At 35.4% G+C, this 19,725-nt stretch overlaps 1 protein-coding gene across 6 annotated transcripts in view; it reads right to left on the reverse strand.

The window, feature by feature from the left end:
- Positions 1 to 12,858: 12,858 nt before the first annotated feature.
- The window catches only part of PIBF1 (progesterone immunomodulatory binding factor 1), a 104,390-nt gene continuing 97,523 nt past the window's right edge, over positions 12,859 to 19,725 (reverse strand). For all 6 annotated transcript variants that reach the window (XR_015284541.1, XR_015284540.1, XM_086881078.1 and 3 more), the window contains 2 exons: positions 15,437 to 15,610; positions 12,859 to 13,184 (listed from right to left, as the gene is read on the reverse strand). Coding sequence is in view for 4 of the 6 variants with exons in the window: in XM_086881078.1 (XP_086737204.1) it covers positions 13,128 to 13,184; positions 15,437 to 15,610 (231 nt within the window). In the remaining 2 variants the exon portion in view is untranslated. The remainder of the gene's footprint in view (positions 13,185 to 15,436; positions 15,611 to 19,725) is intronic.

Raw genomic sequence — 19,725 nt, forward strand, 5'->3', positions numbered from 1 at the left:
TTGTCTGTTTTTAGATAAATGATGTAGAATTGTCGATAAGCAAAGAGGAAAAAAAAAAACCATGCTAGATATTTTTGTGATGCATTTGGGGAAAGAGAAGGAAATACATTTATATCATATAATGACAAAATACTTTACATTTCAACAGTAATTCAAGAGCATATTAAACCAGCTACTATTTATGGTCTTAGATGAGCATGTCTGGAAAACTTCACATCTCTTTAAAAGAGATGGTCAGTGAGCTTTCAGGATTGATATTCAGTTTGATTAGACATGTTCCAGAATTCTGTTAAGAAAGCTAGAGTTAGAACCAACACTTAGAAAATGTAAACTAAATGATGTAGCTAATTATGAACTTGCACTGTGACATTAATTTGAGCAGCTCAATGTGAGCAGCCAGTATGTGAATCTATTAGAATAGATAGTATTATTTATGTGACATTATGATAATGAAAAACAAGATTTTGTTAAATTACTCTTGGATAAAGTTGGTTACAAAATATAACAGAGTTTATGAAAAACAAATTTTTGCAAAGTATATCACTGGATTTAGCTCAGTATTTTTGCATGAAATTCCTAACTGACAAGTCTCAACTTTTTTTCAAATGGAATATTGCCTGGCTGGTGTATAAGGTCTCATGTGGAAGCACTGATTGGTGTTTAACAACAAGCTGTTTGGCTTTCTAAAAGAAAACATAATAGTTGATCAATTTTACTGAGACTAGGTGTGGGGGAAAAAATAAATAATAAAGGTGGGAAATCTGTCTATTGAAACAACAAATCCCTAGATTCCTTGGTATGTGGGATGCTTCTAAACTGTACATCTTTAAGGAGAGATATAAATGAAGCCATGGAAAGGTTCATGGCTTAATTATGGCTAGTTAGCTAGGTTCCTCAGATGGCCAAGAAAGATGTGGATCTTAGGTGCCTAAACATCTAAGGTGAACCTTGTAGAGCTGTTATACTGTAACTTGCAGGGCTCTTTCACCGACCTCCTCAATCTTTTTCAGCACCTACAGCTCAAGTTGGGCTGCAATCATTCCCTCACACTTTAGCTGCTGAGCCTGCATGCACGTGCAGTGTCGATTGCAATATTTGTTGTGCAGCCAGAGGAGAGAGCTGTGTCTCAAGATGGAGGCAGACACTGCTTCCTTTGGAACATCTGAATTTTGGATGGACTGGGCAGCAAACTGAGGTGCTCATTTTAAGAATGCAGTTTTCAGTCTTTCCTGTTTAAGACTCCCTCCTTATGCCTCCTTTTATTTTTTGTTAAAAAAATTAAAATAATTATAATAAATAAACAAATAAATGATAACATGAAACCCTAAGACAAAAACTAGTATAATTAATTCAAACTTGGCACCAGCAAACTTGTTTTTCTTGGTTACATTTTGAGCAGTCCTAGTAGTTCAAGAGCACAAGCTCAGAGACTGACAGCTGTTTAGAAGGACTTCTACAGCACACATTTACACACAGTATAGATGTCTGCATAGAGCTAAAACTGAAAATAGATTCTTTGAGCTATCGTATAAAGATCTACTGAGGCTGGAGGTTGAGTGACTGGAGTTAAATCTAGACAATTTCAATCTTGATCAGACTCCCAAGTTGAGGTTGCTTCACTACCATTGTTTGTGGTCTGATAGATCTTTCTTGTTAGTATTTGTGAATCATTCAGCTGCAGCTTACAGAGAACTGATGGCATGTGCAGCACGGCTCAGGAATTCCCAATTAAAGTAGCTGGGTAATGCAGTTTTGTTGCTCCATTTCCATGATCTGTGCAGAGAAGCAACCCTAGCTTAAAGAAGCAGAAAGAATTAGCTAGCATCTCCTGTCTATCTAAACAGACTGCCCTTGGGGAGGAATACCCCCAACAATTGGAAGGAGCCAGCCTTTGTGCAATCAGAAACAGCTGCTGCAGCTGCAAAAGCAGGATTTTCAGTCAGTCAGAGGATATTAATATTACCACAGGATTCTCACTTGCTTAATAATAAGGGAAATAACTCAGGTGACCATTGCCATTTTTCAAAACACCCTGGTAACTCAACTGACATGTTTTGAATAGAAGTTTAGGAATGAACACATAATTCTAAAAAAGCCGTCAACAGCAAGTACTGATTTTCTATGAATCTGCCTCAAGACTGAGGTTTGACCTCACATAATGTGTGAAGACACATTAAACATCTTTCCATAAGTGAGCTGGCTAACTGGATGTCACTTGTCAGGAGGGATAATGGCAAAGCAGAGATTACAAAAACATACCTCAGGTTGCAGTAGAAGGGTGAGTCAGGAGTTGGAAAGGTGCTTCCAAAAAAAAAAAAATATAAAGGTGTGCTTGATTTTTCATCCCAATCACTCCATAGAAGAGGATTTACATTAACATTAATGTACATAACATTTTGTGATGTAAATGTTTAAAATTATAACCCTCAAAACTCCGTAAATCAGAGAATGTATCTGAAAGCACTACTGAAGCTAAAACTCATCAGAGTATCTGTTGTGTTTAGTGGCCATCACAAGCTGACCAATAAGAATGATGAATGAACCAGAGGCTAACAAACTCAGAGACTTCAGTCCTCCCCTAAAAGGAAGCTGATCAGCCTTGATAAAATGTGGCTGCACATGAGTCCTATCTCCTGCTCACTTGTAGGCTTACAGAATTGGTGACAACATTCATCTTGCTGGATGAGGAAATGTCTGTATTTCTAACAGCGTAGTGTAAGGAAAAGGCACAGCTGCATCCCCCTTGGAGGTTTCTAATTGCCTCATGAGGAACTAGTTCCATCAAGGAAGCAACAGCCTCCACACAGTTTGTTTAGTTTCATTTACTCTAAGTAAGGGATAGCCAGAAAATGACAGATTTGCTAACACTGCAACAATCTAGAAATCAGATGATAGGTGAAAAATGACAGTGGCTATCGGTGATGGCTCACATATCTGTTCAGGGTAGGGACTTAGAAGTGACAGATGTCCATCAGAATGTTGGCACACAGAAATACCTCTCTTCTCAAATAAATCATGTAACATGTCCATTAAAAAAGTAAAATCAAATGTTACAGAAGAGGAAATAGCTAATGACATAGGACAGTATTACATATCTTACCCTACTTTTGCTAACTGTACTATTCCCAGGAGCTGCAGATGCCTTTAGAATGTTTCTAATTTCTCAGACATATATTAATAGATTATGGTAAATAACATTCAGTGTAGTTAAACAGTTAGTTAATACAATTTTACTTTCCCCCCTCATTATTTCTTGCCTATTTGAAAATATTTAGAACCTGATTAACAGAACTAAATATGTTTTCAGGGTGAAAAACATGAAACACTTTGTTAACATATTGATACTCATAGCTTCAGCTTCAAGTGTCAGATTATTTTCTACAAAACATGCTGGAAAAACACACAACAAAATTTCAGTACAGTATTCAAGCTTTATTCTGCACCTAGTTTAAGGATATGGATTTATTTATGTAAAAAAGATACTGTTTTTAAAAATGAGACATTTAATTTACAATCATATGTTACAACCAGCTTAGCTAGTTTCCACTAATATTTCTCTAAAAGTTTTTTTTCATAATTTGTTTTTGAAAATGATTTTTGAATTGTTTAAAAAGAAAATAAATAGAAAAATATAAAATAAATAAATATATTTATATAAATATAAATATAAAAACCTTTCCCCATTTTAATGATGCTTTGTTAATTTTTTTTAAACTAGAACAGTTCTAGATTAAAAAAAAAAAAAAAAAAAGGTATGTTTTAGGATGCTCACATTTGACCTGTAAGTAGTATTCTTGCTGGGTGACTTAATGGAAGTTTGGTGTATGCCTATTGTGTTGTGGTATGGCAAACTGCTGTTCATGAACGTACAGCTCATTTTAAATGCGTTTACCTGACCGGTTCACAACATGCTTAGTTAAGCTCCAGAGCCCGCTTACGCACGAACACGGAGGTAATGTGGCAAGTGGGATGAGGCAACACTTTAACAACATGTCTTAATCCCTGTGCTGTCTGAAAGATATAAATAAGATAAAGGAGAGGAAAAGTTGATTCAATCTTTTAAGAAAACAAGGCTTCTTTCTGTCTAGATTGCATATTGATAACTTTGTAAGATAACAAAATACAAAGCTTCTTCTAATGATTAGAAAACCTTGTTTTTGTGCACTTCAAGAACAGGGCCTAAATGATTCATAAATCTGGCACATGGTATTGGGTACAAATCACCATAAGATACAACATAACTACATGTAATGTGAAAAAAAATCTGCATTTTACTGCACAGGAGAAACAAACTAGTATTAAAACAAGCATTTAGACAGGACCAGGATAAACATCTTGTTCTATATGTTTTAAAGTGTGTTACCATGCAGTATTACAGTTTTTCAAATTTTAAGTTATGGATCCAGATATGACATCACTGACACATGAAAGAAATAGAAGGGAAGTGACAAAGAAATTACCTCTTTTCCTTTTCTTCATGTTAATGGTTTCCTTTTGCTTCACATGCCAGACCATGTGAACAAATGCAATGTTCAAATGCAAATGCACAAACTGTCTTTCATCAATATTATCTGCATCCATCACAGCTGTTTTAAATCTTACGTTAAAACAACTATTTGAAGATAGTGAAATTCACCTATGAGATATTTAATCACAGTAGGTTAGACCAGCTTGGTCCACTGTGTGCTATCAACAGAAGTATTTTGCAATGATCCATTGCAGCACTTCCAATCCAGGTGATGTTATTTATAGTATGAAGCAGTGGCAATAAACTTTCTTGGTATCTAATTTAAGAATATCAAAACCAGCTCTGTGTTCTTTATCCCAAGGACACTGAGGTACTATCAAACTAGTGTAATGTCCGTGTTTTCTCAAAAGTATCACAGTGAGACACAAGGTGATGCAATGCCCACTTCCCTCTGCTCTGAATGCAGGAGCTAAAACAGCACTCACAGAAAGCTAATAACCAAACAGCCAAAGATTCACACATAATTCACACAGAATTCACACTGAATTATGCAACTTAAGAAATTCCTCTCTACAATTAGTTAAATGTTAGAATATTGTATTTTTTAAATATCCACCCTCCATCAAATGCTATGGCCCTAATTTGTTTTATTGGATTAAATACACCTAACTGGCAATATACAGCTGAAAAGTTCTACCCTTGGCAAAGTCAAGTGTTCAAGTAGTCACAGTATTCATACTATTGCCAAATGTTTCTCACTATTTCATAAGGTCAGGTGCTTAAGAACAGGATAGATAAAGACTAGAAAACAGGTATTTTTAAAGTTGACATCAGAAAATGAAGAAGGAAGAGGTGTATATTAAGTTCAGTATTGCAACTGTACTGAGGAGCTTTATGCAGTCTGTAGAAGGTGCCTCAAGCCAATAGACTGGAAACTCTGAATGTTGGCAGTTTCTTTCCAAAGCCGAAGGTTATTCCTTTCTTCAGAAGTGCCCCTATTACCATCTTACCCAAAGGGAACTTCTGTAAATACTCAGCAGGGATGAACACATTAAATCCTACCCATCACCTGAGGAAAATGGTACATACTCAGTTTCCTATGGAAGCAGTATAACAGCTGTAAAGCTATAAAGCTGTTAAGCCAATAGCCCTGCCAGGTTTGTTCAGATGGAGTTCCAGGTTTTGCTCCAATAAATCCATGTTCAGGATCACACTTGTTCCTATTCCAAACCCAACAACTGGTATTTTGTAAGAGTGAAGCAATGTTAAAGCTGTCATCTCTTTGTGTAGAGTAGGACTTTGCAGTGTCATGACTAGGACAAGGCAAGGTGATTCCTGAGATTCCTAAGAATGCCAGCACATCTCTGCTTTTGGCACCTCCATGGCTGAGGGGCACCCAAGCAGTTTATATATAGTCTATAGTTTATAGTTACATCTTTATGTTTTCAGAGATTACATAGATCTGATAAGAACACAGAAAACCTTGTACATGAAAGAATAACAGCAAACAAAGCTGAGAAGGTGGATCAGGTAACCCTGTTTCCAGAAACATCCAGCGAATCTGGAAGCTTGCATATCAAAGGTACTGTATATGTTTATGAAAATCAGGACTGTCATTTAAATCAGTAAATGTGGTGCTGTCCACTCGTGGCCTATGAGGAGTTTGCACCTTTCTGTCATCAATTCTTGGAGCCAGCACAGTAATCAGACAAGTCCATGAAGATGATGTAATAGAGTAATATATTTTAAAATAAAATTAATTTCAATATACTTTATTGGCATCTAACTCATTACCAGAAGCACCTTAAAACATGGATGTTCACAGAAAAAGTATTTTACTTTGTATTAAAAGTAATCAAACCCAAATAATTTAACTTTTAATGTTAAAAATGTGTATGTATTTCTATGTAACATTGCATTTACAACTACAAAATAGTAAGTGTGTTATGAAAATTTCTTGATATTGCTGCAGCTGGAAACTGCTTTACATACTGCTTTTACAGAACTTTACATAGTTTGTTTCTTTGTAATCTCACATAGTTTATTGGATTTAAAATACTCTGTACTTGTTTTTAAATCCCTCGGCTATCTCAGAATTACTATCATGGTGTAAATCTATCTGACAAAGGTTTCAGCCTGCCCAGACGTGAAATGGTGCATCAGAATGAAAAACCGCTATATTTCATAGGATTGGGTATTTGGCTTTCTTGGACAAGAGATCTAATCAGCTCACTCAGGTTCCCCTAAGGGAGGTTTCAGACAGTCTCCATTGTGTAGGAGGGCACCCTGGCTGTGCATTGAGATTAGCCTGCAGAGATTTTATGGGGTTGAGAAAGAAAGGTAAGCTCCCTCCTGCTGCTGGTAAACACTGTTATTGTTCCCCATTCCCTGTTGAATGGCACAAATGCAATTCTGCAATGTTAATTACTGCAATAATGAAAGAAATGACACAAAATGACAAGGAATGTGGTAATTCAGTAAGACTCAAGTCATTGACATATTAGTCCCTTTATTGCTTTTTGTTACTTTCAGGCACGTACTCTTTTACTCAGAAATACTGAGTGGATTCTGGGGACTTAGTATTTAAATAATAAATTAGTAAAACAAAGATTAATGTGAAAGAAGTGGCGTGCAATGATCTTTTAGAAGCTGTCTGGTCAGTACCTGAACACAGAACATCTCTGATGAAGCATATGAAAAAAGGATCTAGCCATCCATCCTTGCAACACTTGCAAGGTGCTTCCATTTCAATGTCCAAAAATGAAGGCTTGCTAAATGTTATTTATAGGCTAACCAGGAAGGAAAAGTGGCAAATGAACAAGCTGCACTGAAATACTGTATTTTACCTCTGCTTAGATTTCTCACAATACCACAAAGGAGATGAGTGATATTAATTTTTTTGTGAACGTCTTACATGTAGCTGCGGATGACAATGTGTGAATCTGTGTTTACACTGCTTGGAAACCACAGTCCTGTGAAACAGAGTGACAGATCTCCTGTATCTGCGGCCCTGTACTGGCAATGGGGAGTGCGAGAAAGCTTCGGCACAGGATCAACCCTCTCTCAAGGTCTCCGAGAGAACCCAGTAGGAATATTTTCAATTCTTTTTTCACTTAGGTAGCAATCCTGTTTAAAACCCACATACACACTGCACATGTAAATTCCCTTGCAGAAGTCAAGCATTACCCAACAAAAATGCACAAAGAAACAAATTCTTCTAAAGAACTGAATAAGAAAGCAAGTGTTGCGTGCCACAATATGTATCTAAAATCACGAAAAACGGGACCTCTGGGAATTGCTAACGGTTTCAGCTGCAACACTGAATAATCTAAGTAATCCTCTTTCTATTGAACCAAAAGGAAAAATGAAAAGACTTTCATTGAAATACAGTCATAAATTCCATCCATAAGACTTTTCCTGCAATTAAGTTACATTTACTGGTCCACTACTCCCTTAAAAGGAGCATTAACACAAAGACTTCAATTATTCATGGTCAGACAAAGTTGATTCTATTGCTACAGTCAAAGCGGCATTCTCTTTTACTGTGGTTATTTTTGCAGTATCTTCAAAAAGGGCACACAGTCCATGAAAACATGTAAGTTTTTGAGTAAAAGCTATTTCCATCATAAATCCTAACTTCTTACATTTAATATTTCTGCCATTTGCTCCTTTCATGAGGATGAAATTTGCTGGGAGTTTTTGTCCACTTCATTCTTTAAAGGGTAAGCTGATTGAAATACACCATTTTTTTAACCTAGTTCAAACATCCTAAGAAAAAGAAGTCTTTCTCTCTCTAAAAGAAAAACCAAGAAACAAAAACCCTAGGTATTTACTTTTGTGGAAAACTTATCAGTGAGGAAAGAAACACAGGGAACTCTACAAAATGAACTCTGTGGAAGAGTTTGTGGTTCTTATGCTGTCAGCAGAGGGCTTAAAGAGCTGCAGAGGGTAATATCTGTGGAGAGCTATACCTTCTTCTACTGATAGAAGTTTCTGCAGTACTGGCCACTCACTCTTCCACAATTCCCAAGTGCTGTTCATTTCCGCTCATGATGCTGGCCCCTGAGAGTTGGCACCCTCTGCTGCTGCAGATTGCTGCCCAGCTTCAGTCTGAAATACCCTAAGTGTAACTGCCTTAATTAAGCTGTGGAAGTATGCGTTTTAAAGGTCAAGAGTTCCCAATCAATCCTAGGAATTTAAGAAGGGGATAATATTGCCCAAAGACACTAAGCAAAACTTGATCTTCTAGAGATACGTGTTTCATTTTCAAAGGTCGAGAATGTATACAGATTCTCGATATTCTTTGGTATAAGAAAATACCAGGGATACATTTCTTTGACTCAGTAAGAAGTCTGGCATATGATCTATAAAATGTAATGTTAACAGGGAGAGAAATGCTTTCCTCAGTAGACCTCCCTAATAAGCACAACCCTGAAAGATGACAGGATGTTACAGACTCAAACTGTTGTGCATAAATCTGTTTTCATGTAAATGTGCTACAGGCTGTCAATTGATTGAGACACATATACATAATAACATAAATACTTCTTCAAAAGGTATTAATTTGTTTCTACAATGTCATGCTCTCTGAGTCACGTCTTTCAAAGACATGCAAGTTAATTAATGCCTACCAGGAATAAAAGAACTTTGACCATCTTGCAGATGTCAGAGGTTTAATAGAGTTAAGTGCTCCTCTTTACTTGCTGGAACTAGGTATCATAAAAAAGTGTAACTGAAACAGAAAATAACCAATAGCTAAGAGGTAAGAAATTGTATCCCAGTGATACTGACAAATTCTTAATTTATAAATTGATATTTATAAAATATCTCAATTAATAGATATTCCTATTTTAGAAGGTTTCATTGCTGTTTTGTACAAAATCTTGAAGGGAATGAAAACTACAAATATAAAAGGCATAGTTTCTTTGTAAAGGAAATATTGAGAAACTACAGTGCCAGTGAATTATGACCACAGGATTCAGCAGTAAGTCTTAGAAGTTTAGATCCTTATTTAAAAAAGGAATTATGTTTTCAATTTTTTCTGAAAACAAGAGATTACCTTGATGCACTATAGCTTCTTGGCTTCAGACAAGGGACAGAAAGGTGAGAAAGCAATTACAGTGTTAAAAACCCCCTAAAATCCTAACCTGTTCTAAAGCATTTTCTTTCTTTCTTTCCTGTTCAACCCATGTATTTACGAAACTTATCACTTAAGTAACACCTACTTAATGTACCAAGAAATGTAATAGCGGATAGAGATTTTTTTTGGCTTCGCTCCCTTTGGTTTGAAAAAGAGGAACTGAAGATGATTATGTGGGTTGGGCACTTCAGTCACAAGTTGCTTACATGCATGACTACCCTTCAAAATTTCTCTTTACTTCATTATTTTTGACTCACACATCATTGACACAAGGCCTGTGACAATAGGAGACTGCAAAGACCATGAAGAATAATTTTAGAATAATTCATTTGACAACTATGTTTGTGGGAAAGAACATCAGTAAAAGTGCTGTACAGGTACTGCAACTGAGCTTTTTCATTACATGAAGAGCAAAAAGCTTCATTAAATTTTGCTGTAGGGCATCTCACGTTTGAATAGTTGTATTTAAGTGACATTCTAGCTTTCTCATGAGAAGCTCAGAAAGTCTCCTCGTAGATAATTAATTATTGCCCTGCAGTCTAGTGAAGAATCACAGGAAAAATACAATCTTCAACTAAAAAAAATCCCAGCGTATTGAGATTTACATAAGGACCACATGTATTACAAGAATTTACCATGAGCATTGTGTGCTATCAGTATATTCTAATAAATTACTCTTATTATTGCACATTTAAAGATGAACCTTGTTAATAATTACAAAAAAACCCTAAAAACTACAACCCTTTCACAGAATAAGTCACTTTGTCATCTGAAGAACTGTTTAAATATCAGTAAAATTTCACCACAAAATCAGCCTAATTTTCTGTCAGCCTTCTTAGAAAACTAGGCTGCCCGGGGGACACAGAAATTTACAAAGCACAGTTATTATCTAAGAGTAAAAATGTTCCTGTGTCTTGCATTTCCATGGAAGAATTAAACAGGATTTTGTCTTCGGATGGTACAAAGTAAATTAATGTCACTATCTGATATCAGATTATTTAAGAATAACAGCATGGAGTAACTTAATTGGAATTCTGAAAATCAGTCATCCTAGTCCATTTCAAAGTCAGGTCCAATTAGACCTCCAATTTTCTCAGGAGTTCTGTTCCAAACATCTCCAAGGACAAAGATTCCACCGCCTCTCTAGGCAACCTGTTCCAGTATTTGACCATCCTTACAGTAAAAGCATTTTTCATAATAGCTAATTGAGTTTTCTAGTGCTCCATCTGGTGTCCATTGTCTCTTGCACTATTGCTGTGCACCTCTGAGCTCAGAGTCTGGCTCTGTTGACTCTCTACCATCCCATTTGGTAGTTGGAGACTACAAGTTTCTCCTGTAAGTCCTCTAACATTAATGCTGTACAAGTCAAGTTCTTTCCACCTCCCCTTCTACATCAGGTGCTTCAGCTGCTGACCATCTTGGTGCACCTCTGCTGGACTGACTGCAATATGTCAATGCCTTTCTTGAACAAGCCCAAAACTGGATGCAAGACTCCAGATGTGACCTCCCATGTGCTCAACAGAAGGGAAGGATCACTTCCCTGCATCTGCTAGCTATCCTGTTGGTAATAACCACCCAAGATGTGGCTGGCTGGCACAGTACTGACTCATATTCCATTTGTTGTCCTCTGGGACCTTAAGCTCTGTTCCTGTCAAGCTGCTTTGCAGCAGTATTTGCATATGGGGTTATTACATCCTGGATGTGGGGCTGCAATTGCTTTTGCTGAACTTCATAGAGCTCTTGTTGACCCAATTTCCAGTCTGATGAGGTCCTCTGAGACCTTTCCTTCCAGTGTATAGACCACTCCCTCATATCTGGTATTGCCTGTGAACTTGCCAAGGGATGAAACTATTCCAGCAGGATGTGGCACTGTTGATCATGTTTTGTTCAGGGGGTGTGTCACCCACCTTACAGTCCATATCTCAACAATTTGTCTATAAAGATACCATAGGAAAACAAATCAAGATTGCAACTAGTATCTTGTCTAAAATGGCTCACAGTCCTTCTAGATAATACAATTTATTACTTATTAATTGATAACAGACAAACTAGTATGGGAAGTTCAGCTAGGGACTGAATCATATAAAGTATCTATTACAATCTACAAAATCAGTATCTGCATGTGGGAGCTGTTTCATAGGAAATAAAAGTTTAAGATTCTAGTCATGTAAAAATATATATTAGATAAAACCTAGACATCAGGAAACAAATTATTCAGAAATGACTGTACTGAAGGTTTGTGAGCCCAAAAGTCTGTGTGATTTTTTCTGCAGTGAACAGCAGTTAGTCTAATAAAAGATTATTACCTCTGTCTACACACTTGGCCCCCCCTTCTTCACAGAATGGTAATTTTAAACCTGTGATGTGTAATTGCCAGTATTTTTACCTTGCTCTCTCAGAACAAGAAAAAAAAAAAAAAAAAAAGGAAATTGAAGCTTTCCTGGAGCAGAGGAAGTATTACTGTGCTTCAACTGTTTGGAAAAGTGTATCTGGGAATCATAAGCTTCATCCAGCTCAGTATTATACAGTAAATAATTATTGTTCATGTCCAGGTTAGAAAAAAATAATCAATTTAAGATACATTGTCAAGGAAAAAGGTTCCTTGAAGAAGGAAGAAGAAGGAGCTTTCTCTTAAATGAAATCTGAGCAATATTTTCAGTATGCAATACTTAAATATCTGTATTTATGTTATACACAGAAATGTACCATATGCAGTCAAGAATGCTTTGAAAAACTAGAGAACTTTTGTATAGTCAGAATAGATGATGGAGTGGAATAAAAAAGTAGAATGTGTTCTTGGATTTTGGGGCTTATTTTCATACAATTAAATATGGTTAAGTTATCCATTTCCTCATTACACATTACAGTCCTCTCCCATCATGGTTCTATTTTTGTTATTACACTGATGTAACTACACTACTGTCTAGTCCATTAAGTATCAGTGCTGATAATTAAGATGTATTTTATTGCTTCTTTAAAGTATTTTTAATGCCTATTTGGTTATACAAATGACATCAATGATGAACTACAAATCAAAGGCAGCAAGAATTTTTTTTCCAGCTGACACAAATTTCTTTCACAGAAAGTATGATATAATTTGATACTAATGCATGTATATTTTGAAAATTTCCATTAGCCAAAATAGTTGCAAGGAATGTGGTATGAAACACAGGAAAAACAATTTAAAAAGACTGAAACATGCAGCATTAATTTGAACACTCTGAATAACACCTTTTAACTGCCCAGATTATAATGTGTACAACACACTAGTGTTTATTTATCTTTTAAAATTAATATGTTAGTAAAATTATTACATACATCATTTTCACACATTTTATTCACATGACAGATCTAGAAATTATTTGATGAAGCATAAGATTATTTGACAGTTAAGAAAGAAATAATTAAAACCAAAACAGTTGCTTGCTTTTACAGTAAACTGGGCTTCATTATTATGAAAATAACTTTCTTTAATGAAAAGCATCCCAAAGGATTATTTTGAATAATTTTGGAAAAATGCTATGGTGATGTTTTCTTCTGCAGTTTCTTGTACCATACAGGTGCCTCTTTATTTGTCTGTAAAAGAATGAACATTTAGTTGTGAGACAGTGAACAGAAGAAAAACATGCAATCTACACAATTTAAACAATCTACACAAGTCCCTCTCCTTCCTACGTAGTTAAGAGTTGAGTTCTTTGCTTAAATGCAAATATCAAAAACAAGACCACACATTTAAATTTACTATTAACATATCAGTATTAAAACCTCCCTACTTCCAGGTTATAGAGAACAAATTATATAATGAAAACAAAATAATTTGTTAAAAAATACCTGTGACAATGAAAACAAGCAGCAACTGTGCCATAAATAGATTTCATTTGAAATAACATAATTTGTCTTTCCAACTGAGAAAGAAATCGATCTTAGAAAAGAGATCTTACATGTGCCAAAATTTTGCACTATATGGAGAAATAGAGTTCTTAAAAAAATGTAATTGAAAATAAAAGCATACAGTTTTCTAACTCTGTAGAAGGTATTTTAATTGCAGAGAACTATCTGTGAGCAACTTTTCCTTATCTTCATAATCCTATGGGTTACTGCTGCACAGTCAGGATTGCTTGTGGCAAATTCAATGGTGGTTTGTATAAAATAAAATAATTTAAGTTTTAATAGAAATATAACTAATCAAGTGGAGGTGGGAAAAGGTAAGGACTATTCTGCTTCCAGGGTTGAATATAATATCTTGAGTTAGTGAGCACTGTCTCAGTATGTTTTCTCTAAACTTGTTCCTTTCTGATTCCCTTTTCTGACTGCTCTCTATTCATTCTTTCTTCCAAGACTTAAAAAACATCCAATTTAAAAATATATTTTATTCATTTCAAAGATTTCAGTTACAAAAACAAATCTGCTCTGTTTATTCAAGCTTTTAGAATTCTAGAAATTGACCTAAACTAGCAGGATTTTCACAGGACTACTGATTTATTTCCCTATTTAAGAAGAAAACCTGTGCTATCGGCCCATTTTAAGCTCCCTACTTCAAAATCTGCAAAGGCTAGAGTTTTTCACAGAGAAATTGGTTACAATTTCTTAATATAAGTGCAGTTTTTCTGGATTCCTGCATGGTTTCTATATCCTGTCTATAAGACAGGACAGATTATGCACTGATACTCCAGATCATGGACACAAACTGTTTGCTCATGTTTTGGATCACTGAATAGCTCCATCAAAAGCAAAGCTTGGGCAGTATAATTTAGCACTACCAAAGGGACTATGGATGAGACAGTCCTGTATAAGCCTGTGTTTAGTCTAATAATGCTATTCAAGCAAAATTTGAACTCCTAAAATCCCCCAATGTCCTCACATCATGTCCCAGAGATGCTACCATTTCCTACTTTTTGTGTTAAAAACCCAGTACATGGTGTGCTACACCACAAACCTCATATTGTTTAAGACACTGTATGTTAAAATCTCTACCAGGAAAAAAAGAAAAAAGACAAAAGAAGGAAAAAAAACTACAAAAAAGGAAAAAAAGAGTTCTCTTTGGACCAAGTCAGCACATATGCTATGCAATATGGATACACCCAGTCCACCCCAGAGAAAGGCAGAATCATGAAGTTTGTAAGTAAGAGTCATAATTTGTTTTGTGATTCAACACTGCAACTTGGCTCTCTTGAATCTATTTGTTCTGACACAGTCATAGTCAGAAACTTCAAACCATTTTCATGAAGCTTTCCAGTACCAGAAGCACTAAATCTGAAGTGGGCCACTTCAAATATTAAAATAAAATCTTTTCATTTCTGAAGGAATAAAACAGTGTTTTATAATGGTTTTATAACATCTGGCTTCCTTAGCAACAGAAGTGGTATACTTCTGGTGTTCTATTTTTTATATATATTTGGATATATATGCACATACACATTAATATACATCAATTTAAGAATGCATAAATACACCTATTTCCTCACTCCTGCTTCTCAATATAGATATGCACAAACTCCACTTATACACAATCATAGTAGATTTAAATTAGTATACATGGTCTGTGAATTCCTACAACTATTAAAATTTTGCTAGCCACTCAATGTTGTAAATACAGCAATGGTATTTTTTTAAGAAAATGACCTGGTTTGCTGTAAACTTAAGATATAGAAAGTAACCAAATAGCTAAAAAACATCACAAACCCTAATTTTTCTCTTCAACATTGACTGTTTCCATAAAGAGCTGAATTAATTATACATCTTCCTGAAGGATGAATCCATATTTTTCTTTTTAAAAAGTGAGGAGAACCATCAGAAATTTTAGCACTCACTCTTTTCATAGTACTTACAAATAATGTTGGCTTAGGTGTAAATATATTTTCTTCTTCATGTTCTGACAGCAGTTTTAAAGGGCTTGATTTTTTTCCAGCTGCACTTTTTACACCAGTATGAGACAGAGGTAGATTTTGTTCACAGTGTTTACCATGTAGAGTAATAATAATCTGCTTCATTGTTGCTAGTTCCTATAAAACCACAAAAGAACAATGCTAAGTTATGCAGTTAAATTACATTTGAACCTATAAATATTTATTTGCTATTAACAAGCTTGTATTCATGAAACTTGGATCAGTAAATGCAAAAAAGAATATATACTTGCTATAATTAGTAAAATTACCACTTAAACCCTAGCAAAGTAAGAAAATAAAAGAGGCACAGAGGATTTATTCAACTCAAATTTTGTTCTACTTAAAGGCTGTAAAAGACAACATTTACTGTATAGTAAGAAGCATAAGAAGCACATTATCTCTTTTAACTTGGACATCCACTCCATTTAAAAGAATTCTTTGGCATTTATTTTTTTCAGGCTGAGCGAGTGTAAAAATCTAATTTGAATGACTGTGACAACTTGTACTTTTGAGCACTAGGTCTTGCACAGAAATTTTATAAATACATTAGTAGAAATATTTCCTTGTAACCAGATTAGAAAAGAAAAATCAATGAAGAACCTTTAGAGGATGTACAGCAAAAAGAGGACCAGAATGGTAAAGAAGTTTTGTGAAAAATGAAAGTTCCAGTGTGGAAAAAGGAATGAGAACATATAGAAACGCAGCCTTTTTTTTGGATATGCTAGTAATTTTCTTTGAAAACAATATGAATTAAAAATGTAATCTTTCCTTAATACTTGGCTGAATAAAACAGATTACTCAAAATGTACAGTAGAGTGAGAAAGGAAAAAACATAGCATTTTCTGACTTTAACTGGACATCTTCTTTTGTCATCTTTCACCACATCTACCTCGTAATATTCCCCCTCCACCCCACGTAATAGGTATGATTACTATAAAACATGTTCCAGAATTTAAAGCAGTAAGTATTATTACTACTAGTAGTATTATTTAGAGCATTCATCATTGTAGAATTAGAACAGCAAGATCAGTAGCAAAGCCTTTCAATGTAAATTTTAAGAGGATTTTACATGTTTTAAAATATTAATGGTTTTGTTTGCTTGCTTTTTACAAATGGTGTTGCCTTCAATAAGCAACACTGTCACTATATTAGCCTTATATACAATTAACATTCTGTCTCATCTGTCAACCAGAAAAGGGTAATTCGTGTTTATAGCTGAATGACAAATATTTGTTAAACCTTACCTATTTAATACCTGCTGGAAAATAACATTGATGCACATTCTATTTTCACTGAATTATTAGTAATGAGTTAAAAAAACCCCTCAGGCTTTTAAGATACTCCTGCCATATACCTTCTCTCTGTCCACTGCTGCCTTTAATACAAGAAACAAAGTCAAAAGAAACATGCTGAAGCCTTTAAATTGTCCAACACTAACTCAGTTACATGAATGGAAGTTACACTCCACAGACCAGCTTTATGGCGTGTACAAATTGTTCTTGTATCTCAGTCATTTAATATTAACTATTTGCATAATTCAGCCATGTGTGGTGGCATGTTGAAACAGCATGACTGCAGAGCAGCTGTTTAAAAGGACTGCATAGCTGATGCCAACATGTTTTTCAAAGTTGTAAACTCTGCAAAGATGTTGCCAAAGCAACACATAGACAGAATTTCTTGATGAAAATAACTCAAGCAAGTATACAGCAAATAAATACACCATCACAGGAGATTAAATTGTACATAAACAATGTTTTGACATTAGCAAATGGTGTTCCTATACTTAAACTGTGTTATTCTGTGGACCAAATAGCTGCACGTTTGAACAAGGCAAAACCCAAAAACTGTCACACAGATTTATTTCAGAAACAGAGTTGAAACTTGTATGTGTAGGGTCAAATTCTCGTGTGTCAAGATCCACTTGGCAGTTTAAAGTCTTCTCTACTTAATATTATCTGTCCTGTACTTGACAGCACTGTCTGTTCTCAGACTTCGAATAGGCTCTAGAGAGTCAGCTCTCACATAAGCTTCCCTTGTGACAGCAGGATTCTCCAATGTGAAGCTATAGGAAGGAATGACAGGGAGTGGGGCGAAGAAGCTATTTTGACATCACAGCCAAATTTATCACGAGGATTTAGCTAAGGTTGCCTTAATATTTGTTCTAAACCCCCTCCATATTGAGCAAGAAAGACCTTAAGAAACTTGGAAAAATAAATAGCACATGAAATACTGAATCCAATAGAATTTCTGGTATGTGTACTGCTAAACAAGGAAAGAAAATTGCCCCAACATACTTGCAAGAGATTTGCTGTTTTCAACAAAAGAAATACTGAAAACAAAGCTTGCCTTGAACTGCAGTGATTTTAACCACCTCTTTAGATTTCTCTGCTCCTCAACACAATCTTAATTCTTACCTTCACTTTTAAGTTCCAAACAAACAGTCATGAGTACCTGCTACTTCTGGCATGCTACCATGGTTCTGTGAATATTATTTTTTAGTCTTAAAATCCAGCAAGTTGGTCTAGAAAGCTAGCAAGGTAAAAGCAGCTCTGGAGATTGTAGTCAGCAGAAATATGTGAACTTGTTCCAGGGGGAACAAGACCTTATGAAAGAAGGGGAAAGTAGATAGAGGGTTCAAAGGAGATAGGAAGGCTCTTTTGTGTAGGACATGTACTAGTTTCAGGATAAGCTAAGTAAAGGAAGATATGAAGAAAAATGGATTAAAGTTCTTCTATTTTTTACTGTGTCAAGTCCATGTTTCTGTGTCTAGGCAGAGCTGTGCAAATTGTTTACTTACAGTATTCCCTTCAGTTACTCAGTACACTGTAGGAAATAGTGTTGCTAAAGCTCTGCATTTCCCAATTTCTCTGGTGAAGTATTTAGTCTTTGCCAAGTTGGCTCCTGGACATATAAGCCATGCTATGCAAGCTGTGTGTCACTGTGTTGAAGCTTCCAGGTCCGAGGGCTTTGGCGAACCAGACAGCAATCCTTCATGGGAGGATTATGAGTACCAACACCTCTGAGTGGATTCACTCAGCTCCTCCCTGGGCTGGCTTTACACCTTTGGTCACAAACTATGGGAACACAAGCACCCACTCACCACTTATGCAACATGCTGTGGGGACGTGGCAGTGTGGATACATGGAAAACAATGCAATTGGCAAAAAAAGGTGGGTTAGGATGACACAAGGGAAAAAGCAGCTGGCACGAAACAGTGCTTATATACAATTAGTGTCACCCATACAAACAAGTATCAGGACTGCATTATTAAATATTTTGAAAGTCTGTCAACAGCTACCTAATTAATTTTTGTTAAGAATGTTGCTATGTTTACCAGCTCAATTCCCAAAAATCGAAGTAATGAGCTATGTGACACATTAAGTGGGATTTCACTTGAACTAGTAACACCTAAATTGCTGTATCTAAACATTAAGTATCTAACCATGAGCTAAGAATCTAATTTTCCATCACAGACAATGTAGCTTGGAAAGTGACTCCATTCAGAAGTGGGACACTACTGGTGTTGTAACATTAGGCTGCTGTTAACTATAAAGCACAGAAAAATACTTTACCACAGACACCTTCATTTTGATACCTAAATTTAGTTGTGATAAGCTGAATACATTTCTCACCTCACTCTCCTTATCACTTACTTTTCTCAGGCTTCCTACTTCATGTAAAACAACTTTCATCCTGAATAGCCAGTGTGCAATCATAATTCCCCTTGCATACAGATGTGAAGTATCAAATTATTTTCTTAAAAAGACCTGTGTTTTTAGAACAAGCTTTCACACCACAGATTATCTACTTGGCAAGTTTTCCAAAACATACAGAGATTCATACTTTAGGACAATCTAACATCCTGTATTCCACTTATGGATATTAATTCATTTTTAGTAAAGATTACTTGAAGTATAAAAGCATACTTGAAAATTTTGCGTACGTAACCAGAAAGGAGTTGGAATTCAAAGTAAGTGGTTAGAATGAATGGACTGAGAACACTGGGAGTGATGTAGCAAGAGGTGAAGTAAGGCAACATGTATTGCATTGTAAATAGTATCAGAAGAAACTACTTGCTTATTTCCATTTATTTTTGGTAAGTTATGTCCAACAACCTTAGTTAAAAATAGCAAAAGCAATTTTATATGCCAATATACAATCAGAGAAGGAGATAAAAAGGTTGGACTCAATGATCTTAGAGGTCTTTTCCAACTTTAGTGTTTCTATGCTTC

This window comes from Cyanistes caeruleus, chromosome 3, assembly GCF_971803275.1.
Source record: "Cyanistes caeruleus chromosome 3, bCyaCae1.hap1.1, whole genome shotgun sequence".
Classification (NCBI taxonomy): Eukaryota; Metazoa; Chordata; class Aves; order Passeriformes; family Paridae; genus Cyanistes; species Cyanistes caeruleus.